Raw genomic sequence first — 27995 nt, 5'->3', positions numbered from 1 at the left:
AAACACAATGTCTTGAGTAAAAGTCAGAGTGGATTCTTACCAAATTACCACACTACTGATCATGTTTACATCCTACAAACGCGAATTGATAAACATACTCAAAATCAAAATCAATTATTCACTTGTTTTGCTGACTTCAAAAAAGCATTTGATTCCATTTGGCATTATGGATTGTTCTACAAATTAATTGACTGTGGTGTAGGGGGTAAAATACATGACATTATAAAAATCAATGTACTCAGGAGCTAAGTGTGACATTAAAATCGGATCCAAAAGAACCCAGTATATCCCTCAGGAGTGCGGATTGAGATAAGGTTGCTCTTTAAGCCCAACTCTATTTAACATATACATCAATGAGTTGGCGATCGTACTGGAAAAGTCATAGGCACCAGTCTCCACGACAGTGATGTCAGATTCCTACTCTATGCAGACGACCTAGTCCTTCTTTCACCAACAGAGGAAGGATTCCAGATTCAATTACACCTTCTTCAAAATTTTGCCAAACCTGGGCCCTGACAGTTAACATAAACAAAACTAAAATATTAATATTTCAAAAAAGATCCAGATATCAGGGTAGACAGCACATATTTGGATTAGGACCAAATTAAATTGAACACACACTAGATTACACCTACTGAGGCATTAGAATCAATTGTAAAGGAACATTCAACATGGCAGTGAATGAACTAACAAGGCATGCAGGGCTTTACTTGCCATAAAAAGACAAATCCCTTTCGAAATTCCAATTTGAATTTGGCTAGAAATATTTGAATCAGTGATAGAACCAATTGCCCTTCATGGTGGTGAAATGTGGGCCTAATTACAAGTCAGGAACTAGATAAATGGGAAAAAAACATCTAGCTGAGATCATGCATGTTGAATTTTGCAAAAACATCCTAAAAGTCCATCGGCACACTACAAACAATGCATGCAGGGCAGAATTAAGCCAATATCATCTTCTGATTAAAATTCAAAACAGGGCAATCAAATTCTGGAAACACCTAAAATTCAGTGACTCACACTCTTTCCATTATAAAGTCTTGCAATACCAAGAGTTGAGCAAAGATAAGAACTCTCCTACCAACCTGGTCTTCAGCCATCCTGTTCCACTAACACCTCAAAGGCACAAGACCAGGTCCAGACTGCACAACATATTCGGCTTAAACACATTTCCTCAAACCTAAAAACAATTATTACGAATGTTGGCAATCCAAAACAAAATCACAAAGCAAGACGCAATGCTATTTGGCTCTAGACAGAGAATATACATTCCCTAACTAAAATTACCTAACTAGCTACCTAACTAAAATAAAAGCAACAAATTTAAGATACGCTGACGAAATACAGACTCAGTGAGCACCGCTTAGCAATAGAAACTGGCAGACACAAAAAAAGGCTGCCAAGAGACAAACGTCTGTGTCAGCAGTGCAAAGACAATGTAGTTGAGACAGAGCTGCACTTTTTAACAGAGTGCAAAATATTCCAATCAATCCGTGATTGCTTCTTCCCAAAATTTGTAGAAAATCTCCCCAAATTTGATGTTCTACCACAGTGTTTCCCAACCCAGTCCTCAACGACCCCCTATCCTGCAGATTTTCATTGCATAGGTACCCCTGATTTGTACTTATTCAACCAATCATCTCGCATCACTAAATTATGAGAGGTGTGCAAAATCTGACATAAGTCATTGCTGATTAGTTGAATAACTACAAACAGGTACCTATTCAGGGTTGCAAATACAGTCTGCAGAATAGGGGGTCCTTGAGGACTGGGTTGGGAAACACTGCTCTACTGGACCACAGCAAACTACCCTACTTATTGGGTGAAGACAAAGAGCTGTACTATAGCTGTACAATATGTTCTCACTTGCCATCATCTGAGGGACACTGAATGATACAGATATTCACACACATATTTTCTTCTTTTTACACAAAGAAGCCCAAGACCACACTCAGACACTCATTCACACACAAGACACACTCAAGCCCACAGCGACTCATAAATGAACATGCACACACGCACATGGACAGTCGTCCTAAATATCCTAATGCTTTAAATAAAATAAAATAAAAATAATGGCAATAGTTAAATAATTAATAATTAATAATTAATAAGTAACTAATTACCAATCTGTTTTATACTGCACCTGTATATGTTGATTTCTTGTATCTGTCTATGTATAAGTACATGTTCGGTATATGTTCTGATTTCTTGTTCTGTTTGTAATGACTGCTTTGGCAATACAAGTGCCTAATTATCATGCCAATAAAGCACTTTTGAATTTGAATTTGAGAGAGACAGAGAGAAAGAGAGACAGATAGAGAGACAGAGAGAGCGAGAGAGACAGAGACAGAGACAGAGACAGAGAGAGAGAGAGAGAATTGAAAGATAATGTTTATGGTAGAAAATGGTGAGAAAGGTGCAAGTTAACATAAGTGAGAGAAGGTGGTTCAGTATATTTTGCACATGTCTCTATCAACAAACTTTCAGATATTATTCGGACAAATGTGGTGGTATTTTATGACAGTGGGTTGCCCATGCTGCAACCAACCAGCCCACCAGAGGAAAACCAGGTCCAGTCACATCCAACTGAGTGTCCTAATAACAACATTGTGTTGAGAAATGATTATCAACGGCAGCCATGTTTATTAGTAGATATTGTTGACTGCCATTCCAAACTGGGTTGTGAGGATGTTTTCTTTTACGGCACTTTTGCACCTGCCTTGGAGAGCCAATGGACACAGGAGAGGAGACCGGGATAGTTCTTCCTTAAGAACACCATTCATAGCTGAGTAAATAAACTCATTAGAAGACCAGGAAGTCCAAAGTCCACCTCTCCCTGACTGATGTGGATTGGCAGGTAGAAAGAGGTCTGTGGTGTGTGTCCGTGTGTGTGTGTGCGTTACTCTGGGTCTTTGAGAAAGATCATGCGGCTACCTACCTATAGAGAATTGAGGGGCCGTGCCAACAAAGAGGTCGCGAGGTCATACTATGTTAAGATTCTTTGCTAAACTCTGAAAGAATTTCTGAGCCACATCTGCACCACAAGGTTTGTAATGTGCTCAAAGAGGAGATCCTACAGTTAAGTCGCAGCATCACTACAAACAATACAGTCAGCCTAAGAAATTAGAAAAAAGAAGCGGTGTGTGTCAGAGAGAGAGAGGAGGGGGGGGGGCAAACAAATGGCAGCAGAGTGTGAGCTGTTGAGTGGGTTCAGTGTTTTCGTTGAGACTCAGCGGCCTGTCAAAACACCGATCCAGGCCTCATGAGGCTGAAAGTGCTGTTTGTATGGAGGAGGGACCAGCGGGGTGCGGGTCTGGGGTAGTTTGGGGGGGGTGCATGAGGAGAACGGGAACAGAGGGAGGGCATACCAGTTTCCCTGAGAAACGGGGTTTTCATCTTGACAAAATAACAGCGAGTCCCCCTCGAAAAAAAACAAAACAAACAAAAAACAGCTGACTAATTACAGAAAGGGAGTTTGTAATTAGGTAAAGAGGGAGATGAGGGGGAGCTGGGATGCCTTGAAGAAGGAAGGAGAGGTGTGCCTCCTATCTTGACCCGGCGCTGTAATCACCAGATTATGCTGTTCATCCATGTTTCAGGACTATTGATCTGGGCCGTTCCGCCGCTTTCGTCTCCCCTTTGCTCAGCCGAGAGGTAAACTTGAGATGGCCTTGTCTCCCTCCTCCTCCTCCTCCTCCTCCTGCTCCTCCTCGCTTCTTTTGCCGTCTTTGTTGTCTTATATTTTTAGTCGTGCTGGAGCATCGTCTGGCAGCAGACGGATGATAAGAGGGAGAAACAGAGGGGAGTTCTGAAGGGAAGGGAAGAAGTGAGTGCCTCTTTGGTTTTCTAGACCCCTTGTGTACTGTACGCATCACACACACCTCGCAGAAGCTATGAACAATACACAAAAAAACAACAACTTGCCTGAAACGGTTAAAAAAAAAGAAACACACTGCAGAGAGAAAAGTCCCCCCCCCCACCCCCTTTCATTCTCCTTCCCTCCTCCCTCTCTCTTTTGTTCTTTTGACCACAGAATAACCAGGGCTGTGCAGTATCAGTTTTAGGGCTCTCGAGGGAGCGAGGGAGAGGAAGGCAAAATGACGTGGTGGGGGTGGGGGTGAAGAAGAGCTTGAGCAGACAGATGTGGGCAGTTGAGTTAGGGGAGGAATGCACGTTTTTACCGAGCGTCCTGAAAAAAAAAAAACTGTTTCAAAGTACCTGACCCTGTCCCTCGGTCTCCCCATCCAAACCAGCCTCCACCAACTGCTCCCCCCCCCCCGGTTCTGTCTCTCTCTCAGTGGATGGGGGGTGGATGAGCGAGCGTTTGTTGCAATCTTATAAATGTTGTAACTAGTGTGTATTGTAGGGTTGGCTTGTTTGGTGTGAATATAGGGAGATTTTAGGGGGTTTGTGTGTGTGTGGTTGGCCAGCGTGTGCTGGTCGGCGTGCTAGTCACCGGCATGGATCAGTCCAGACTGATCAGGAAGCATGGCATCGAGGTGGTGCCGGTTTTCCCCTGTTGGGTGGAGAACTGCTCGCCGGCTGTGGGGCAGGTTGTGGGTTACAGCAGCGTTGAGGCCGCCGCCCGGGTGAACAACGCGGCGGGCATATGTGTAGACAACATTGGAAAGGTGAACGCGGTGGTGGAGAACGGGACTGTGGCGAACGACACGTTCATATCTGCTCTGTCTCTCGCCACACCGGCGAAAAAAGTGACTTTGTCAAATGTTCCTCCGTTCATTAGCGATGGAAGTGTTGACCCGGGAGTGATCTCGACACGGAAGGACAGTCTCCAAACTAAAGAAAGTCTTCTGAGGTGGGCGAGGGAGGACAAAAGGAGGCAGGTGAGGGACAGGAAACTGCAAAAACAAAGGGAACACTGTGTAAGTGAAAGAGCTGCAGAGGATGCAGTGTCGGGAGGAAGTGAGGTTGACATGACGGATGATGATGAGGCCCTAAGAGTGGCCTGTTTGAAAAGGAAAACTAAAAGTAACAGTGGAAATTCACAGGCGAAGAAAGGGATAGCGAGCAAGACCAGAGGAAAGAGAGCAGTGAAACAGACGGACAGTCTGGATCCACTATGGAGGAGGACTGCTGCTGATAGGGAGAGTGACTCTTCTGACTGCAAAGTGGCTGTTAGCCGGGAAATAAAAGGACTTTCAGTGTTGGCAAAATCAAATGTTTCTTACAGAAAACGAAGCACATGAAGGGGTTGAAAACAGAGGATTACTTTCCTGACAGAGGGCTGTTCTTAACTCTGCAAGGCTACAGATGAGCAGTAAAGGAAGAGGAGGTTTCACTGAACAGGAGGTGCAGAGACTGGAGAACATTGTTCAGAGAATCAGGCAAGATCGAAAAAATGGATAAGTTGGTGAATAAGCTCTTACACCCTGAATGTAGGTCAGCATTGTTGTTGTGTTTGCTTTTAATCTCTCTCTGAGTCACTTCAATATCAGTACGCTGAACATAAACGGGGCAAGAGATGCAGCAAAAAGGTGTCCGCTACACAAGCTGAAGAGACTACTACAGGACCTGACGGAGTACCCATTTTACAAGATCTGAGCACCCTTTTAAGTAAAGTTAATGTTGCGGATTTTTTTTAAGAAGATTTTAATTGTACTGAAAATTATTTTATAGATAGAAATCACCTAAAACCTTATAGTACATCACAGCGTACACTGAGACTGGAATCACATGGTTTAGTAGATGTGTGGAGAAGGATGAATGGTGATAAAGACTTGGGCTGACACAAGAAGGAATTTAATATCCCTAGCTAGGTTAGACCGATTTTATTGTTTTAAATATCATTTTAGCGTAAAGAGTGTAGAATGTTGCCTGTTGGTTTTACTGATCATTTTCTGGTCATTTGTAATGTTTTAATCACTAATCTAAAGCCTAAAAGTGCATATTGGCATTTTAACACAGATTTGTTTTGTGATGCTAATTTTAAGGATGTATTTACATTTTTGGAGAGGTTTTAAAGAGAGACTGACATGCCCTTTCTGAACGCATTTTTTAACATTGGGAGTTTGAATCATAACCGAAAATAGGTGTGGTTTTATGAATTCAAAGCTATTGGCTATTGTCTTTCCACGCATTTCGCATGCGACCACGGCATGGTGGTAGGCCTACGGCACGGCAGTGCAATACAACTTGGCGAATAATATGTTCGATGATACAAATAACTGTTAGATAAATAAATTATATATATTTAGATAAACAGACAGACAGACAGACAGACAGACAGACAGACAGACAGACAGATAGATAGATAGATAGATAGATAGATAGATAGATAGATAGATAGATAGATAGATAGATAGATAGATAGATAGATAGATAGATAGATAGATAGATAGATAGATAGCAATATGTCGTAGCAATACGTTGTAGCAAGATCGATAATAAAGTCTCAGCAAAACAGCACAAACTTGAGCCAAGTAGCTAGAAGGAGGGGGTGAAAGAACGGCTTCTCTGTGATTTTATAGCATCTCGCTATGGACACACCCTATAAGCAAATTGACTGGTGTCTACGTATCCACTGGCACCATCTACAGTCAATCACAGATCTCTCTTGAGTGGCCGCAGACGCGCTGTTTTGGCCACTGAATTTCTCCGTGGTCACGTTCCAACTCGGAACACAGCCTGTCAATAGGAATTTTCCGATTTTGATGTCAGTATCACTTTAAGAGCAGAAACAATATTTTAAATCGAGACATTGGTGGGAAAGTAGAGATAAAACAGTTCTGTCAGCAGTACATTCTCAATGTCACATGAGACATTATCATATCTTAGGGGCATCTAGAAAATGAAACAGTGGAACTGCCAAGTTTAGCAGAATCCATCAGAAATTGAGCCAACAGACAGAGAGGTCAGACATACTCTGTGCCTGGAAGGTCCATTCTGGACAATGTGTCCTTAATTCGAGATATGTCTAGTTCTTTGGGCTTTGAAACTGGTCTCATTTCACTAGACCAGGAAAAAGCTTTTGACTGGGTTCAGTACCTTTACCTCTGGAAGACATTGGAGAATTTTGGTCTCAGCCCAGGTCTTATAGCTATGATCAAGATTTGGTACCAGGACATTGCAAGTGTGCTGAAAATATGGAGGTCTAAGTGCCCCCTTCAAAGTGTGTAAAGGGGTGAGAAAGGGCTGTTCACTCTCAGGAATGTTGTATGCATTGTCTATTGAGCCCATGTTATGCAAAGTAAGGGATAGAACTGAAGGTGTTTTTAAAGGATTTTAACAAAATACATTTTATCAGCTCATGCAGATGATGTGATTGTTTTTGTCAAAGAAGAAGAGATAATAAAACAAGAGGGAATTGTTAAGGATTTTGGAACCATATCAGTTGCAAAGGTCAATTGGAAAAAGAGTGAAGGACTGGCATTAAGGAGATGGGGGGGGGGTGGTGTCTGCCGAGTCTACCAAGGGATTGACATGGAAGAAGGATGGTTTCATATATCCTGGAGCGTACTTTGGCAATGAGACCATAGTCCAGAAGAACTGAGACAGTGTGGTAGACAGAGTAGAAGGAAGGTTAAATCAACGTATATTGCTGAAATGTCCTTTAGAGGCAGGGCACTAATCATTAACAACCCTATAGCTTCTGCACTGTGGCATATGTTGGCCTACATGGAGCCACTTAAAGAATTAACACAAAAAATGCATGCCATCTTAGTGGATTTTTTTCTGGGAAAAGTCACATTGGGTGCCCCAGAGTGTGTTATTCTTACCAAAAGAGGAGGGAGGGGGCAAAGTCTAGTACATATATAGAAAGCAGACTAGCTACATTCAGATTAGAGTTCATACAGAGATATCTTACAGGTCTAAAATATGTTGGTTGGAGAGATGTGACAAGCAACATCTTGAGCAGGACAGCTGGTCTGGGTTTAGACACTGCATTGTTTCTAATGGATTTTAATTTTCTAAAACTATGTGAATTACCTCCTTTTTATCAAGTGTTCGGAATTTATTTAAATGGAAGAGACTGGGGCCTACAAACTCTCTGCACTGGAAGAGCCTCTTATTAATGGGGCCATAATGGATATTCAAGAAAGCACAACATCAAGTCTCACTAACATACTATGCACTACTGGAGGGGTCACTTTGAGGATAATAGTGGATGTAGCTGGTCCTGGACTGACTGATACCCGGACTGTGGCTTCTCTTGTCAGGTAGAGAGTTATTTGACAAACCAGGAACATTTTAAATATGTGGATTGAGAGGCTGACAGAGGAGGAGGTTACAATGCTGCAGTAGTACAGTGGTGGAATGGACACTCCTGAAGAAAATTATCAATTTCCAGAGCTGGGCTTTTTTTCCAAATCTAGACAGATTCTCAGGACCCTTATTAAATGTGACTGACTGTAAATATGTGGACTTGTACACAGTTAAAGGGAAAGCTGTGTATAAATTGTGTGAAAACACTGAAAAAATGTAAACTGGGTAGGAGAGTTGACAGTGTGGAGACAAGAACTAGACGTGGGCAGTGGTGTGAAACCAGTATGGATGGCTTTATGTAAACCACCTCTAAAGAAAAGGACTGGTTATTTACAATGGAGGATTCTACATGGTGCCATTGCAACCCCAGTCTCAAGTGAATGCCCATTTTATGGAGAAGTAGAGACTGTTTTTTTTATTGTTTTTATGGATGGGAAACACCCTGTAACCTTTTTAAAGCACTGGATAATGTTTTGAGATGGTTTGGTGAGAGGTGGTCTAAGACTGTCTTCATTTTGGGAGTTGGCTGCAAAAAATTAGATGCCACTATATGGCAACAACCAAATCTGATAGTAGGGGAGGCCAAACTTTCAATCTACAGTAGCAGGAAGAACAGAGTAGAGAACAGGACAGGACAGGAAGTACTTCCTGTTTTCATCGCTTTGGTTGAAAGCCACAGTCTGGATTGATTTAAGATTATTTTTTTAAAGGAATGAGCAACATGGACGATTCTATCAAAAAGTGGTGCTATAATGACGCAGTATGTTCTGTGGCAGGTGATTACTTAATATTCAATACTATTTTAGGTAGGTAATGAAACTGTTGTGGTCTGAACTGTACTGGACAGTACTAATATTTGTCATGGAAAATGTTTGGATTTTTATGTTTTTTTAAGAAAGTTTTTTTTCTCTCTCTCTCTTTCCCTCTCTGCCTGTCTGTGTGTGTGTGTGTGTGTGTGTGTGTGTGTGTGTGTGTGTGTGTGTGTGTGTGTGTGTGTGTACTTAATGTAGGGCATCATTTTGTTTTCAGGATGGAAATGTGTTTCGTGCAGACAGAATGAGTTCAGGTCTGCATAGCAGGGCACAGCTTTTACTCTCCTTCCTCTGGACCCACTGACACAAGATTGACAGGAGCTGATAGGTCGAGCCACTTACCTCCCCCGTCATGAACCGTCGAGGAGGAACTCTCTCCTCCAATTTCGGTGATTCCTCTCAGGCATACTTATTTCGTTTTCTTGCTTCACCAATTATTTTGGGAACTCGCAAAAAAAAAAAAAAAAAGCGCCCTCCCAAGAGGATCGTTTCCTGTCTTTGGCAGGTGTGGAGGAAAAATGCCTCGCCTTAACTTTCAGCAACCCCCCCCCCCCCCAAGTCCCTCTTTCATTCAAGTACCTCTTCCATTTACATTTTACTTTGATGCCTGTATGCCCTCCTGTCTGCCTCTTCATTGTGAATTTCTGTATACTTACACTTCAAAAATCTTTTCATTTCAGTTCTTTTTTTTATGTGAAGTGCTAACTGCTTTCTTCTGATCAAGACATGGTCTACTGAAGCCCAGCTGCAGTCACAAGCTACACAAAGATCCACAGTAGGCCCTTTGTGCAGCTGCACCCATAAGCCATAGCCTCAGCCACATTTGTAGTTACATGGTCTCTAGAGAGGTAGGCCTGAAAATAGGACGGTCAAATGTAGACGGTCAAATCTAACCCGTCGGTAAAACCAAATCTAGACGGTAATCCTAGAGACAGCAGCCCACTCCCAACCGATTTGGCTCCTCGTGGCCCATAATTAGTCCTTCACGGCCAACCTTCACCTACTGACCTGTCATCTCCTACACAGTGCCTGCTCCTCCGAACCCCACCGACACGCTGTTCTGGTCCCTGGCTTTGGTATGAGCTCGGGAGGGAGGGGTGTTCTCCTGGATGGCCCCAAGACAAATGAGGTGTACAGAGCTAAGTGCAGCTGCTGTGCACACACACACTCACACAGGCGCACAGACCCACACATACACATGCACGAGCGCACACACAGAGCCATAAATCACTGCACTCTAGCCGGCCAGCCTCTGCACAGCCAGTGTTAAAAGACAATCAGGAAAATTACATGCAAACTCCAAGGGACCGATTTTCACTTTCTCAAAAAATCATTAGTCAATGTTATGAGCGCTGACATCTCCATAACACCACAGCCGTCTACAGCAGAGCCAGTGCATGGGGGCTGTCCTTAGCCCGAGCCACCTTTGACAATGTTACAGGGTCTACCCTGTTCCCAGCCCCTCCAGAAAACACAAAGGAAAAGGGAGAAAAAAAACCAGAACAATGGAATGAATCAAAGAGCAATTTGATGCTAAACATGCAACTCCAGAGGTGGGTTAACCCTAAAGATGAGGAACAAAAAAATGTGCAATATTTGTAGTAATGTACAACTTGAAAAAGTTGAATACAAGGGTACAAGGGTAGTGTGATTCATGAGTGTATATGAGAAAAAGGGGGAGATGGAAGACATGTGATGTGACAGTGGGACCGTAAGTCTGCAACCTTCATGATAACCTTCAGGGAAAGGAGGAAGACTCTCTCTTTACGTGAGGCACATTTTACCACCCAGCTGGATCTACATGCAAGCAGGCTTTACCTAAAGAAGAAATACTACATCTAACGTTGAATTGCCTCTGCTCCTCAGTCATGTTCTTTATTCTTTCTCAATGTCCAACAAATCTGCTTATAAGATGTAGTCAAATACTATCTTAACAGGCCAGGAACGTCCCTCACACTAGACATGTCAGGTGTCTCTCTCCATGAAAGCTGATTCCACTTGGGGTGTTGCTGACATGCCTACTCTTAAACGCTCAAATCAGTCGTGAAAATATGCTTTGCTCTTATAGGAAAATTAAATTGGATACATTTATTGTAACTGTGCACCTTGTCCATGGATAATTGTGTACATCTTTCAAGAGACTTCTCTCACCCTATTACTGACTATGACGGGTGACGTTATGATGAAAAAAGAGAAAGAGGTTGTGTTACACATATGGGAAGAAGGTACACTGGCTAAACTAGTCTGTGGGTGGACGTAATAGCATCTTGTCAGTGCTATCTCAGTGCATTCTGATCACTGAAGAGTGGGACGTGCTCTAACCTGTAAGGCTGTGTGGGAGGCATGCACCTGCTTACACAGAGAGGCTGCATGGTGGCTCGTTGTCCTCAGGATATGTGGACAAACAATGCCATCATCACCCAAGAAGACTCAGATTATTTTGTGTAAAGACCCACATACCAAGTTGAGTCCACACGGTTCTACATCATAACCAGGGATGGACTGGAACCAAAATTCATCCTTGGCATTTGAAGCCCTGATATGCTCACTTCTAATTGTTTTAGCATTTACCTTTTACCCAGAGGTCACATAGACAACCAATTAGCCAACCAATGAGCCAACCAGTTCACACATAGCTGAGCCTAAATGCAAATTGGATGTAGGGACTTTTTTCTTTGCCATTTTAACATCCTTGTGTACTCTGTTAATCAGAAAAGAGAATAAGAAGAAACCAGACAATGCACGATTAAAGTGTTAAAGGATTCATCATCAAGTATAACGCTGTGCTGCCGCCATTTCTGACCCAGGGAATTGTCAGAACTCAGAATGGCCTCAAACAATAGTGCCATCGTGCCTACAGAGCAACAGAACTCATTCCGTGCTGGGGCTGACTTCAATTTAGCAAAGTTCAGTTGCTTTTTTATGGGTTTCTTGAGACCTTGTGGGGGGCACACTTTGATGTGAGCTTGGTCATGATCAGGCGGTGATCTGCCCAGCATTCTGCACCTCTCATGGTCTGGGTCAGCAAGACATCACTATTGTCAGAATATCCTGTTATGCTATAATCAAGCAGATGCCAGTGTTTAGCTCGTGGTTGCATCTAGACTGTTTTGTATTTGTTCTTCTGCTGAAACAGCGTGTTCGTAATGGTGAGGTCATGCTCTGCACAGTGTTAGCAGCCTCAGACCTTTTGCATTAACCTGACCAATCCCGTGTCTACCCAGTACTCCACTCCATATACCATTGCTCTTTCCAACCCTAGCATTAAAGTCTCCCATAAGAAGGCTCTTGTCCTTTTTTGGGATACAATGAAGGGCCTCATCAAGTTGCTGGTAGAAGCTGTACTTCACACCATTGTCAGGTGGTAGTGTTGGTGCATAGGCACTTAACAGAGTGGCACATCATGCCTTTGCTAGGGGGATATGGAGGGTCACTAGTCTCTTGCTTAGTCCGGTGGGTGTGTCAGTGAGGCCGGGTAGAATGCTGTTCTTGATTGCAAGTCCAAAACCATGCTGATGTTGTCCACCAAGGGGGTAGCCTCTTCAGAAAAAGGTATACCCATCCTCCTTCCTCTCTCAGGGAGCCTTCACCCAGGAGCCTGGTTTCACTGACAGCAGCAATATCCACATTGTAGCGTCTGTTCCTCAGCAATCAGCATGGTCCTTCGATGTGGTCTGTTGCCATTATTATCAAGGAAGAGTTCCAATAGTCCATGTTGCCAATATGAGTAGGATAATGTTCTTGTTTTCACTACAGGATGGAATTCCCAGTAGGCACAGTAACCTACCCAGAAGGTTGGTTGACTGGACAATTTTTAGGCCACCTTTTCTAGGCCCCTCCCCAATTGCGGTGAGCAGTGTGGTCCCTAAATAGGGCTGCTCAGTCACACGGGGGTCTGCCGAAAGCAGCTGCCACTCAATCCCAGCTGCTAGCGACCATATACCCAGTGCTGCTGATGTGCAGGGCTCTGACTAGGAGTTCCAGTCCCGTCGCCAGACACCACAACACCACCAGACTTCAACTGGATATAAGGCTGGATATTGTACAACATGGTCAGAGGTGGAGACCCAGGCAAGGAGGTTGTTAGAGTGCTACAGGGGGTGCACAGTCCTCAGTAGCACTGACTTTGCCATGACAGGTTGGTCCTGGTGGCAAGGGCTTACACCCAGGACGACCAGTCAACCCATCATGACTGCAGGAGGCTGCTGGAAACTCCAGACTGTCAAAGAACTGCCCATTGTGTGCCGCCAAACATGCTCCACTTTCAACCAAGATTAACAAATCACTTTTTGTCTCCCTATTTTTGTTCAAATAACAAACATTTTGCATTTTATAAGAGTATTTACAATAACTGCTCTGTGCAATTAACTGAAATGCATAAGCTACATTTTTAAAAGCCATGAAACAAACAAACAAACACACACACACACAGCATAGGATTCTGCTCTACACATCGTACAGAATGCATGGTATTTGTGAGCATTGCTTGCTGTTGAAAGGTAAATGTTTCACACAGGGTGAAGATAAATTTGCAGGAATATTGCTTTCTTTTTGGAAGGCGCTGTCCTCCAAGATGTTTCCCATGTAATATATATTAACTGCTAATCATTGCTGACCAATAACACTATGATTCACTCAAGAGCATTGAAAAATGTCAGGTATTAATCTGAAGAAGCTTGGCTGCATGGTGACTGCAACCTAACTGGCCCTGAGCAGTGTTTTATGTGTTACTGCCAGTCCGTGCCTGTCCATAACATGTAACATAATTGGTTTCAATACGTGACTAATTAAAGATAAAGCTCACAAAGAGAAAGGTAGAAAAATTCAAAAGGGTAGAACAACCTCAGCTACCCATATATCATGTTAAAGCTGTTAAGACGAGGATGACGGAGGTAATTCCTTCCACAGGTCCTTTGAGCTATTGCTGTTAGGCTGCATGATCAATGTCCCACTGGCAGAGAGGGCCTGCTACAACAGATGCATCATCCCCATTCTACACCTGCATTCAGTGTGTCCAGCAGAAACCCATCCACAGAAGACTGGCACGAGAGAACTGCTGCTGATCGCACACTTGCTTTGTTGTATAATCCATATTATTTATCGACTGTTTTATTTCCTACTTCCATGAAGTTAAGCCAAGGAAAAATGTCTGATTTCATCTAAATATGGACGATAAAGATTTTGAATTGAACTGAAGTGGACCAAACTCATTCATGCAGTATTCGAACCCCTGATCCTGCTCTCAGGGTCACTGGAGCCTATCCCAGCAGTCATTGGGCAGGAGGCAGGGGCCTTGGACAGGCCGCTAGGCCATCACACAGGGCCGACATACACACACAACCACACATACACAAACAGGGACAATTTAGTATGGCTGACTCACCTGACCTACATGTCTTTGGACTGTGGGAGGAAACCGGAGCACCCGGAAGAAACCCACGCAGACACGGAGAGAACATGCAAACTCCACACAGAGGACGACCCCCAAGGTTGGACTACCGCCGGGGCTCGAACCCAGAACCTTCTTGCTGTGAGGCGGCTGCACTAACCACTGCGCCACCATGCCACTGGACTGAACTCAGTTGAATTGAATTGAATCAAACTGAACTGAATGCAGTCGTACTGAGTTGAACTGAAGTGAAAGAATGACTGGAACTGAACTGAATTAAGCTGTATTGAAGTGAAATAAATTGAACTGAACTGAATTGAGTTGAACTGAGAATCAAACCAGTGGAGTGACCAACTGGTTGTTTAATAACCAAGTTCTTGGCTTCACTCCACTTGCTACATTCCATAATAATCTGTGTTTCTACGTGATATTCTTTATTCCAGGTTTCCCACAAACAAACAAGTCAACTGTTGGGAGCAGAGGTCAAAATTAGCAAAATGAGCCTCATTCATCAATCATTTGTACGTACACATTTGTTCTTACACACCCATGAGTTTTTTAGCCCTGAGTTTTGTCTCAGAGGCCAGAGTAGACCCTCCTAACCCCCGAATGTAGACACCAGCTGGCTAACCCTGGTGTCTCTGCAGGCCAGGGTGATGTGATGGCTCGCTGCAAGAGGTAGACAAGAGATGATGGAGGGAAGGAATTACAAATACCCATCAGGCTTTGCTGCTGACTGTCAGACAAGCTTGAGAGCTGAAAAAAAAATCCCATGGGTGTGTACGAACAAATCTGAACATGCAAATAATTGATGAATGAGGCCCAGTGACTGTTTCATGTTTTCTCGAGGCTGCAGATCTACAGGGTACCTGGCTGTCGTGTTGGCGGTGATTTTCAGACTGCTTGGATTGCGGATAAGTTTATCCAGGATGCTGACAATCTGTTCAAACTTGGGCCGGTTGTTCCTTTCCTTCTGCCAACAGTCAAGCATGAGCTGGTAGAGAGCAGCTGGACAGTCCATGGGTGGGGGGAGTCGGTAACCCTCATCCACTGCCTTTATCACCTGAACAAAGAGAGAAGAAGAAAGGGCTAAATGTAGCCGAGGAACTTAAATATGTACGTACATCAGATTTTTTTCTAAACATACATAATCCATTTAAATAAGAAATGGAGCTATTAACGCTAAATATGTTTTAAATTTGTTCCTAGAGCGGCCTCGTTTATCTGTAGGGATAAATGTCCCTTTCTTCTCTCTGTGAGACAAAAAACCCTTATACGTGACTGTGGACATGTACGGTATATTTATGGATCAATCCATCATGATACCAGCCGCTACCACCACCATCCATCTGACTACCCTACACCGCCGCTCCTCTGTGAGCTATGAGGCTGTGAGGTCTCCTCGTGTATAGCAGTGTTCTCACATCCTGATTGGACATCTCCCAGTAGGGCCGTTCTCCATACGACATCACTTCCCACAGCACGATGCCGTAGCTCCACGCATCGCTGGCTGATGTGAATTTCCTGTAAGCAATTGCCTCAGGAGCCGTCCACCGGATAGGGATCTTACCACCCTGAGAGTGAGAAAGAGGATTAAACAGAGAGACAGGGTGAGCGAGAGAACGTGAGAGCAATATCAGCCCAACAATCTGTCCGAGGTGAACATGACATGTAGCTGGTGGTGCTACTGTAAGGACTGACGGATGTAAATGACTTCATGATCTATGCTCAACCGTTCAGATTCAGTGGGCTATATGTCCTGCAGACTCGTTGGCCTCCTCCTCAGCTGTGGCGCGGCGTCTTCCGAGCTGAGCTCAACCATTACTTCCACTCCCATCACCTGCATGTCCCCGCAAAGACGGATCAGCCCCCTTAGCACACCTCTCCCCCTCGCTGCCTGCCCCCCTGCACTCGCTCATACCGTAAGCTAGCCCGCACTTCTCACGGCAGCGGTGGACGGGGGGGGGGGGGTGAGGAGAGCAGGGTGAGGAGAGCCAAGTAACACAACTCCTGCTCAGTGCTCTGTAAACACACCTCCCTTAGACAAACACACTGCACTTCTACCCTCCACTCCCCCAAGAGTAGGTACTGGTGAGACCCACCGTACTACCACCACACACCCACACACACACACACACACATACTTGTGCTCACACAGTGCATAATAAAATGAGATTATTCTGCTTAGATCAAGCTCAAATTAAAAGACGGACTACAGAGAGCAAGTGAAAACAAGGGGGACGGCGGTCATGGATGGGATCTCTGCTATGTTGCAGGCTTCGGAGGGAGCCTGGTGTTTTTACCAGGGTCCATTACTGTGATACCGTATATTATTTTATCTTATCAGTCTCTCGAACATTTAGAGAGAGGAAACAGCTTGTCGAGTGCTTATTTGACAAGCTGCTGTTGCCAGAACTGATACCGAGCCGTACGTGCTGCATAGCTGGTCCAGGATCACATGAGTAAGACGTCTACATGCACACCCTCTCTGTTGCACACACACACACACACACACACCTTGTTCACTTACCCGCCCCTCCTGCTAGCTAGTGCGAACTGTGAAGACGAGGCGAGATAGTGTGTCACATCACGCTTCCCACCCATAGACACAGCCAACTGTGTCTGTGGGGACGCCCGACCGAGCCAGAGGTAACACAGGGATTCGAACCGGCGACCCCTGTGTGGATAGGCAACGGAATAGACCGCTACGCTACCCAGACGCAGCGATGTTTGTTTGAGTACATACACACATGTGCATGTGTGCGTCTGAAAGTGTGTTGCTGCACGTGTGTGTGTGTGTGTTGTGTGTGTGTGACAGATGATGTGAGGGGTGTGCAGGGTGCAGGTGTAACATGCAGGCGGGCTGCTGGGCGGGGAGATAGAGAGAAGGGAGGGAGGCTGTTCTCTGTGTGATACCTCAACCGCCACTCTGCCTTTATTTATCCGTTGACAATACGGGCGTTTTGACTGGAGGGCAAATTAATATGCACATGTTGGGGTAGATAAAACACAGCTGGACCAACACAACTTCTGTGAGCAATTACACAAACCGTTTGTGTAATAATGCTGCTGGTAGTGTGAGATTGTGGTCGCGTATTAATCGATACAATTTGTTGGTGAGAATCAACCATCTCCGCATGGCAATTTATGGATAATTTGTGTGTGTGTGTGTGTGTGTGTGTGTGTGTGTGTGTGTATTTGAGCACATATGCATAACACATGTGTGCACATGGTACATGCATTTGTACATTTGGGGATATGTTTTGCATGTGCATCCATCCATCCATTATCTGAACCGCTTATCCTGCTCCCAGGGTGGCGGGGATGCTGGAGCCTATCCCAGCAGTCATTGGGCGGCAGGCGGGGAGACACCCTTGACAGGCCGCCAGGTCATCACACACACACACACACACACACACGCATATATTCATCCCTAGGGACAATTTAGTACAGCCGATTCACCTGACCTACATGTCTATGGACTGTGGGAGGAAACCCACGCAGACACGGCGAGAACATGCAGGCTCCACACAGAGGACGACCCGGGACGACCCCCGAGGTTGGACTACTCCGGGGCTCGAACCCAGGACCTTCATGTTGTGAGGCGACCGCGCTAACCACTGCGCCACCATGCCGCCCCATGTGCATACAGTGTTATTGTAACTACACAACAGTCACCACCCCGCCATCAGAATGACCTCCTCACTCTGCACCACATGAGGACGTACAGATACATGTGAGAGAGTGTGCGAATATCTGCCTGACAGTAATCCCCAATGTGTTTCAGCATCAGTCTGCTCTTAGCTCACCCTGGTTGTGTAGGCGGCCTCTGGGTCGTCCTCCAGGACCCGGGACAGACCAAAGTCCGACACTTTACACACCAAGTTGCTGTTGACCAGGATGTTCCGAGCTGCCAGGTCTCGGTGAACGTACCCCATGTCTGCCAGGTACTTCATGCCAGAGGCAATGCCACGCAGCATGCCCACCAACTGGATGCCGGTAAACTGGGCATCGTGTTTCTGGAGGAAGGAAAAAGGGAATCAAACGGAGACCAAGACAGAGAAAGAGAGAGAACGAGAGGAAGAAGGGAGGCAGAGGGAGAAGCGCGTCAGAGGGACACTCGGTTTATTCAAGACTTATTTATAGCTAGAATGCAAGGCTGAGCTTTCTGACTGTTTGCATATCACGAAACCTTTCTACACCAGCATCCACAGCACTTCCATTAACCTGTTTTACAGGGGTCTCGTCTGCAGCTCATCTGTGAAGAGTAACGAAGAGCACTCAGATACCTAAAATGGCACGGGCACATCCACCTTCCTCTGGCACCGTATCCAACTGGTAAGAAATCTGTTTACAATGCCTACGATCTGGAAGAGCCCATCTGGATTACCTTCAACCCCCCCCCCCCCTCAACATGCAACCTGGTGAGATGCTGGACTACAACACGGGGAAACCCAAACACACAAATACAAAACAGGTTGGCCAGTGTCTTTTGTCTGAGTGGACAATAGAAGTGTCTGAAAACAATCCCATATGCTGTGTGACCTGCACTGCTGCTGTATGGGACAAGAACACAGAGAGAAAGGTCATATGAGAGGAGAGACAGACAGAGACACGATGATTAAACACCAGCAGAGAGAGGAAACATTCATTTATTCATTCATCTTCAGCCGCTTCTCCGGGGTCGGGTCGCGGTGGCAGCAAGCTAAGTAGGGCACTCCAGACGTCCCTCTCCCCAGCAACGCCCTCCAGCGCCTCCTGGGGGATCCCAAGGTGTTCCCAGGCCAGATGGACATGTGGTCCCTCCAGCAAGTTCTGGGTCTACCCCGGGGTCTCCTCCCAGTTGGCCATGCCCAGAAAACCTCCAAAGGAAGGCGCCCAGGAGACATCCTAATCAGATGCCTGAACCCTCTCAACTGGCTCCTTTCGATGTGAAGGAGCGGTGACTTTACTCCAAGCTCCTTCCAGATGTCCGAGTTCCTCATCCTATCTCTAAGGCTGAGCCCAGACACCCTATGGAGGAAACTCATTTTTGGTCACTACTCAAAGCTTATGACCATAGGTGAGGGTTGGAACGAAGACTGACTGGTAAATTGAGAGCTTTACCTTCCAGATCAGCTCCCTCTTCACCACAACGGTCCAGTACAACGTCCATATGATTGCTGATGCTGCACCAATCAGCCTGTCAATCTCTCGCTCCATCAAACCCTCACTTGTGAACAAGACCCCGAGATACTTGAACTACTTCACTTGAGGCAACAACTCATCCCCAACCCGGGGGGGAGCAATCCACCATTTTCTGGTAGAGAACCATGGCCTCAGACTTGGAGGTGCCGACTCTCATCCCACTCAGCTGCAAACCGCCCCAGTGCTCGCTGGAGGTCACGTTCTGATGAAGCCAACAAAACCACTTCATCTGCAAAGAGCAGAGATGCAATTCTGAGGTTCCTACAATGGACACACTCCTCACCTTGGCTGCGCCTTGAGATCCTGTCCATGAATATCACAAACAGAATAGGAGACAAGGGACGACCTTGGCGGAGTCCGACCCCCACCGAAAACGTGTTTGACTTTGTGCCGAGAATGCGGACACAGCTCTCACTGTGGTTATACAAGGACCGGGTGGCTTGTAGCAACTGCCCCGGTACCCCATTCTCCTGCAGTACCCTGGGGTACATAGTCGTAAGCCTCGTCCAAGTCCACAAAACACATGTAGAGTGGCTGGTCAAACTGCCATAACCCCCTCAGCACTTTCACAAGGGTAAAGAGTTGGTCCGCTGTTCCACAGCCAGGACAGAATCTGCATCGTTCCTCCTGGATCCGAGGTTCGACAAAGGGAAACATGATGAATGAAAAGGTGAGATATGAGGATTAGAGTACTGTAACTTGGCAACCATAAAGCTGTGTGTGTGTGTGTGTGTGACATCTTCCAGTGATGAAAAGCAGACGTCTGAGAAGCTGGGAGGACAACAGGTCAGCTACTTCTGCTCGGACGGCCTGAGTGATGTGATGCGAGTGATGTGATGTGAGTGATGTCCACCCACACATGTGGGAAGGGAAAGGGGGTAAAGTGACTCCAGCACAGGCGCGGCTCATGCCAGGCCCATGTTGATTTAAAGCTTCTCTCCAGTTGATTTAGCATCGCGGCCTACCCTGTTTTACCTTGGCTAATTTCTGCAGAGCAGGTGGAGTTCTCGTTAACAGAGTGAGACGTAGTCAGACTCAAGAGTCACTTCCGGCCAGCGCAGTCGTAGGCCGCGGTCACACGGCACTAGTTTTGATATACTTTACATGCAAAATGTTTTTATTGTTATTATTTTTTTACAGAAGGAGCCACATTTACTTGGCAATCTGCAAACCACATTGCCGCAGTTTTCCACTGCTGACAAGTAGAAAATGAAAAAGCTGGAAAAAAAAGTGAACCATAAACCATTCTGATGGTCTTGGAGTTGCAGTAAGGACAGCGAGCATCGACTCACCACTGGCGTTGCGTTAACTTCTGGTTTGGGATACACTTAGCGACTGGAGTTTGAATAAGGTTTGCGACTTGCGAGCAACACCCCGAAGGATGAAGGCCGAGGTTCTAGTCATTATGCATGGCACTGTTAACATGTATATGTGTATTTGTATCCACGGTACTACTTACTCTCAAGAAGCTGTCCAGGGACCCGTTTTCCATGTACTCCGTGACGATCATTACCGGCTTACCTGCACAACACAAAGACAACACAAAGAGAAAGCAGGCTCAGATCGGTGGCATCAGTCAGAGTCTCCCCAAAGTGCTGCAGCAGTGCCGACTAAGAGCGTCACCATTTCTAGAACGTTCCTCTCATCGCACAGCGACGCTATTAACACTCGTAACGGCGCCTCTAATAGTAACACTAAGCAACACTAATAGCCATCAACTGAATCAAGCAGTAAAAAAAGAACGAACGTTCCTGAAAGTAACCGAGGAGTCAATCTGTGACTTCCAAGAAGGGGTTTAGCCTGGCTTAAAGCGGATTTACATGGACCCTGAATCATACTGGCTTTCAACTTCTTCTATCTCACATTCTCCCTGCCTCCCTTGCACGCACACACAGACACACACACAGACACACACAGACAGGAGGATGAAAGGAGTCAGTCATGGTTCGGGGTCCCAGCAGGTCAGCTGTCAGCATGTGACATCTTTATTCCAGTGGAGGAGCAGGCAGTAAATCCCTTCTGCCTGCTATCATGTGTGCCTGATCACACTACAGCCACAGCGAGGCTTTACAACCCGGGGACGGGGGGGACGGGGGGGGACGGGGGGGACCCCTTTAAATCAGCTGTTGTTAAATGAACAGCATCAGCGTCACCGCGTTTGTGTTGCCCGTGGCTCTGTGTACGCACCGCTCTGGTCTTTACTCCATCCATCCACCTACCTCCCTACCTCCGTCCTCTGCCCTCTCTTTTATCCTCTGACCCACCTTTTCTCCATCCTTACCGCTCTGCCCCCATCGTCCCCCCCCCTCCCTTCTCCTGCTAGCCCTGTCCTATGTATTAACGGGGCCCTCCCCACATCTGGCAGGATAACGCACATTTTCAGGGCTGACAGGACAGCGGAGAACGTGACAGATTTGGCTGTAAAAAGTAACACTTTTATTGCCCCCAGCGGAAAAACAAACCTTTGATTAATAACGCTGAAGCACTGGCTGTCGGGCAAATGGACCGCATCTTAATTAGGGTATCCAACGAGATCTAAATGGGTTTGAACAAGTCTTTCAGATGGATTTAATGACTTCGACGTCTTGTCTGGCACAAGCGAACCAATCGGATTACCGCAAATTTGCATAACCTGCCTATCCTGCACCCTGGGCAGGGCACAGCATGAGTTCCCCATGACTGAAGGAGGATGATGAGGATGATGATGATGATGATGATGATGGGCTTAAACATGGCCGGGTCTGCTCAGGACAGTCCCCGAACTTCCTCCCACGATCAGCATCTCTCACCAGCCAACATACTGTTAGATACCCCCCCTCTAAAAATGCTGTTAGATACCCCCTCCTGTAAAAATACTGTTAGATACCCCCTCCTCTAAAAATACTGTTAGATAGCCCCTCCTCTAAAAATACTGTTAGATACCCCCCCTCTAAAAATGCTGTTAGATACCCCCCCTCTAAAAATGCTGTTAGATACCCTCCTGTAAAAATACTGTTAGATACCCCCCCTCTAAAAATGCTGTTAGATACCCCTCCTGTAAAAATGCTGTTAGATACCCCTCCTGTAAAAATACTGTTAGATACCCCCTCCTCTAAAAATACTGTTAGATACCCCCCTCTAGAAATACTGTTAGATACCCCCTCCTCTAAAAATACTGTTAGATACCCCCCCCCCTAAAAATGCTGTTAGATACCCTCCTGTAAAAATACTGTTAGATACCCCCCCTCTAAAAATGCTGTTAGATACCCCCCCCTCTAAAAATGCTGTTAGATACCCTCCTGTAAAAATACTGTTAGATACCCCCCCTCTAAAAATACTGTTAGATAACCCTCCTGTAAAAATACTGTTAGATACCCCTCCTCTAAAAATACTGTTAGATACCCCTCCTGTAAAAATACTGTTAGATACCCTCCTCTAAAAATACTGTTAGATACCCCTCCTCTAAAAATACTGTTAGATACCCCTCCTGTAAAAATACTGTTAGATACCCCTCCTGTAAAAATACTGTTAGATACCCCCTCCTCTAAAAATACTGTTAGATATCCCCCTCTAAAAATACTGTTAGATACCCCTCCTGTAAAAATACTGTTAGATACCCCTCCTGTAAAAATACTGTTAGATACCCCCTCCTCTAAAAATACTGTTAGATATCCCCTGATGTAAAAATACTTATACCCCTCCTGTAAAAATACTGATACCCCTCCTGTAAAAATACTGATACCCCTCCTGTAAAAATACTGTTAGATACCCCTCCTGTAAAAATACTGTTAGATAACCCTCCTGTAAAAATACCGTTAGATACCCCCTCCTGTAAAAGGCCCTGATGGATCACTCCGTTTACCACAGCAGACAGCGTTTATAATCACAGACAGGAACACCGACTCCCTCCACCCTCCAACCTCCCCTTCCCTCCCTCCCTCCCTCCCTCTCTATTTTCAGCACTGCAGCCAAAGTAAAATATCCACAGCCCCTTTGTTCTCTCAGTATGAATACAACTCCCTGTGTGTGTGTGTGTGTGTGTGTGTGTGTGTGTGTGTGTGTGTGTGTGTGTGTGTGTGTGTGTGTGTGTGTGTGTGTGTGTGTGTGTGTGTGTGTGTGAAAATATGTAGCCTGTGAATCAGCCAAAAGCAGCAGCAAGGTAAATGAGGTGTGGAAGTCTCAGGATTATTAAGAATTAACAGTAGAAGACCAATAAATCACCCTACAGCAGTGTGTGTGTGTGTGTGTGTGTGTGTGTGTGCATGCATGTGGCTGTATGTGTATGGGTGTGTGTGTGTATGTGTGTATATGTGTGCACAAACCAAATGGACCTCTTAAAATCTACCCTTGGTCCCATGCCACACTGAATCACGCACATTTGTTTGGCGTATATCACACACACACACACACACACACACACACACACACACACACACACACACACACACACACACACACACACACACAATAATGAATGATGGGCTTTCCGTCATCTTCTGCTAAAAATAGCATTACTCACCAATTTCCTGTTATTAGGTGCAGTGTTGTGGGATTTGTTAGAAAATTGAAGCTTATCTCGCGGGTTTCAGGAGCGAGACCTCACCTCAACCACGCCACTTCTGGCATTCCTACCCACCCTCCCCCTCCCCGTCCGCTCGTATTCAGCGCCAGAACTGAGATCATGCAACATCGACTCCAGCACACAAACAATTGAGCTACTACCACACGAGCAACATTATCCATCCTCTCCTCTTCTGGAGGATGGATTTCACCTCATTATCCCCATCGAACGATGACCTATTCAGATAAAATCAGGACGACGGACCTAGTTACAGAAACTGAAACTTTCCCCTATGCCTGAGACCCCACCTCCTGTAGTTCAAAATCCATCCAAGAAGCGAGTGAGCTCCCCGAGCTCCAACTCAGTCTCATTAGTATCCCGCCTGGTTAATCTCGTCGCAACATTTAAGACTACCACAGTTCACCTGAGGGGTCCTCCGCACCTCCCAGCCCACCTCCCTCATCAGCAAAGAGAGGACGGGGCAATTCAAGATCAATTATCACAGCTGTCATCACAGAACTCTGACTACTTCACCTAGGAAGTTAAGTCCAGCCTCCTGCCATCGTTCCAACTACACTGGCCTCACTACCTGTGGCCGGTTGCAGTGTCATCACGTTCCAGCGAGGTTCCCTGACCACCAGTCTTCTCCAAAAATGTATGACTGGACTGTAGCCACTCGTCAACAAACACTAGAAGATAAAGGAATTTTATTTCACCGGTCAGACAACAAAGTAAAACTCTTCACCGCTTTCATGACAGCTCGTCATACACGCCGCTCTATCAACACCAGCTCTCTTCCTGGTAACGCCATCCCTCACAACGCATCAACACGCCGCGACGCCAGCGCTTCCATTAAAGGGACAGCATGATCGTATCCTCCAGCTCAAAGACAGCAGAAAGAGCAGCAACAAAAACAACGACCAGGATCAGCCAGAACTAATAACACCAGGGCCACCACAACCACCTCTCGTCAACACTTAACCCAATCACCCACTTCAGATGGGGCGCCAAACACCAGAATTCCAGGGCCCTGCACATCCCATGAGGCTTTTCATCACCAGCACCGGCAGCCGAAAGCATCTAGGGCAAATGACACCGTGCCTCCTGCATTCCAGCTTCAGCAATTACAACAACCAGCCTTAGCAGGGGAACCTGGTCCTGGGATGCCAGCACCTTTGCTGCCTTACCTGCAGTTACCACAGCAGCTAGCCTCAGCCAGGGTATCTGGCACTTGGATACCAGTGCCCTCAGCTGCCCTCCTCCAGTACCCATATCAGCCTTCCTCAGCCGGGGCTCCTGGCACCGGGACGCCAGTGCCCCCCGCTGACCTCCTCCAGCATTCAAATCAGTTCATTTTAGCTGGAGCCATCAGTACCGGGATGCTAGCACCCAGCTTTCCTCCACAGCCCTTGCAGCAGCAAGCTCCTTCCATACTTAACTGCGGTCATCCTCCTCAACCCATTCAAGCCCAGGAGGCATACACCAACTTCACTCCATCTATAGCTAATCCTCCTGTTCGCAAACCTAATTCTCTCATCTCCTGTCCAGCCCCAGTTTCCACCGGTCTACATAAACAAATCATCAACAGCAACCACAGATGTTTTATACTCTTTATCTTGGCCTCCGTTCGACAACCACCTGCTGATCGATCCCTTGCAGGACTTGAAAGGGAGTCTCCACCTGAAAGGGATACACCAATCAGTTCCAGAGAGCTTACACCCACAGAGTTTGCTAATGCATTGTCTCTCTTCAGAGATGTTCCCTGTTCACATTTTTCCACCCGCTGTAAAGAACTGGATTGGACAACAAAGATGTTGCTTCCTGAACACTTTTGGGTGTATTTTATGGATTTTGGGCTGCTGATCACGAAAATCACCTTAAACATTTCCTATCACATACATGTTGTAGATATAACCTATTTTTGTGATTTTCTGTCATATTTTAAGTCTACTAGTATATTGACCACAAAGCAAGCTGGTTTGGTCAGTCCAAGCATGCCTGGGCATGCACTGCTGTTGTCTTAGTCAGGTTAAATGCTGGCAGAAAGACTATAAAAGCTGCTCACATTTACAGATGCCGTTTGGACACATGTTGACGCACAATATTCTTCAGGCAATAGCCTAGTCAGTATATTTAACAATAGGATTTATTGTCTTCAGGAAGATTTAATACAGCAGAAATGTCACATCAATGTTGCAACAGATGCAATACATTCTGTTACATCTGTGGTAAGCATACGCTTAAGGCTCAAACACGCACAATGACTGCACTTATTAAGAAAGCCTGTGAGCTCTACTTCTGATGTAGAATTGGTGACCAAGAGAAACCCTGGGCTCCTCACATTTGTTGTGCAACACGTGCCATCAACCTGAGAGCTTGGCTCAGAGGTGCATGGAAGTCAATGCCATTTGCAGTCCCAACGATATGGCGAGAACAGAAGGATCACGTGATGGACTGTTACTTCAGCCTGACTAATGTATCTGGGCTTCTCTACTAAAAATAAGAAACCTATTGAATACCCCAATCTGCCTTCAGCCATGAGACCAGTGCCACATAATGACAGTTTGCCAGTACCAAAGCCGCCAGATGAGGCAGATGAAGATGCCACAACGCATGAACCAGATGTTGAAAATGACACTGATCCAGACGTTGAGCCCTTTAAGCCTGGTTGTTCTCATCTGATAACACAGCCAGAATTAAATGACCTGGTCAGGGAGTTAGGATTTGTCAAAAGCTAAAGCAGAACAACGTGGTTCAAAATTGCAAAGACGGTGTTTGCTGTCACCAGGTACAAAAATGTCTGTCTTTCAGAACTGTCAAGAACATTTGGCAAACTTCTTTACACAGGTTGACAACCTCTGTTTCTGTTTCTGCACTGACATTGATGGATTGTTCGTGGCTTTGGGTTGTGTGCATGACCCACAACAATGGTGTATTTTTATAGATTCATCAAAGGTAAGCCTGAAAGCTGTCCTGTTACACAATGGCAGTGTCCATCCTACTGTACCCACTGGCTACGCAGTACACATGAAAGAAACCTACAATAACATGGAACTGTTGTTGAAACACATACAGTACAGCAATTATGACTGGAACATCTGTGGTGATCTACAAGTATTGACACTGCTACTAGGAATGCAGCTCGGTTACACAAAGTACCATTGTTCCCTTTGTGAGTCACATAACATTAAAAAGAACTGGCTGCTCTGTAAGCATTTCATTCCAGGGCAGAAATGGGTGGCACATAAACCACTTGTTTACTCAAGAAAGATATGTCTGCCTCCTCTTCATATGAAACTTGGATTGATGAAACATTTTTGAAAGCAATGAACAAACAAGGTGATGGCTTTTGCTATTTAAGACAGATGCTTTCAAGAATAACTGATGCCGAGATTAAGGAAAGCATTTTTGTTGGTCCACAATTCAGACAGGTCATCACTGACGGCAAGTTAGAAGATCTGCTAGTGGGGCCAGCCCCACCCAGCCATCCATTGGATGCATCCACTGAAATACTGAAATATGTGAGCAGTTTCTCCATCACTTTATTCAGAAAATAGATTAAATTAGGCTTCACATTACACTGGTGATTAGCAATCTCCCCACTTGCATTGAACCCTCCGCCAGTCTGACTTGCTTTAAGCAAATTTCTCTATTAGACTCAGAAGAGTTAATCTCCCACTTGAACTCTTCCACCTGTCCTCACTAGATTTCCTTTTCTTTTCTTTTTGATTCCCTCCCTTTCTCCCCCAGGCCAATTACCCCACTCTTCTGAGCTGTCCCAGTTGCTGCTCCGCCCCCTCTGCCGATTCGGGGAGGGCCGCAGACTACCACATGCCTCCTC

The 27995-nt window shown here is 45.6% G+C and overlaps 1 protein-coding gene across 3 annotated transcripts in view; it reads right to left on the bottom strand.

Annotated features, from left to right (window-relative positions):
• The window catches only part of epha3 (eph receptor A3), a 181859-nt gene that overhangs the window by 13130 nt on the left and 140734 nt on the right, over nt 1-27995 (bottom strand). For all 3 annotated transcript variants that reach the window (XM_056289268.1, XM_056289269.1, XM_056289270.1), the window contains 4 exons: nt 21074-21135; nt 18237-18446; nt 15852-16001; nt 15297-15490 (listed from right to left, as the gene is read on the bottom strand). In XM_056289268.1, the coding sequence (XP_056145243.1) occupies nt 15297-15490; nt 15852-16001; nt 18237-18446; nt 21074-21135 (616 nt within the window). The remainder of the gene's footprint in view (nt 1-15296; nt 15491-15851; nt 16002-18236; nt 18447-21073; nt 21136-27995) is intronic.

The sequence above is a fragment of the Lampris incognitus genome, chromosome 11, assembly GCF_029633865.1.
Source record: "Lampris incognitus isolate fLamInc1 chromosome 11, fLamInc1.hap2, whole genome shotgun sequence".
Lineage (NCBI taxonomy): Eukaryota > Metazoa > Chordata > Actinopteri > Lampriformes > Lampridae > Lampris > Lampris incognitus.
Note: the sequence above shows the minus strand (reverse complement) of the source record. Positions and strands in the feature narration are given on the sequence as shown.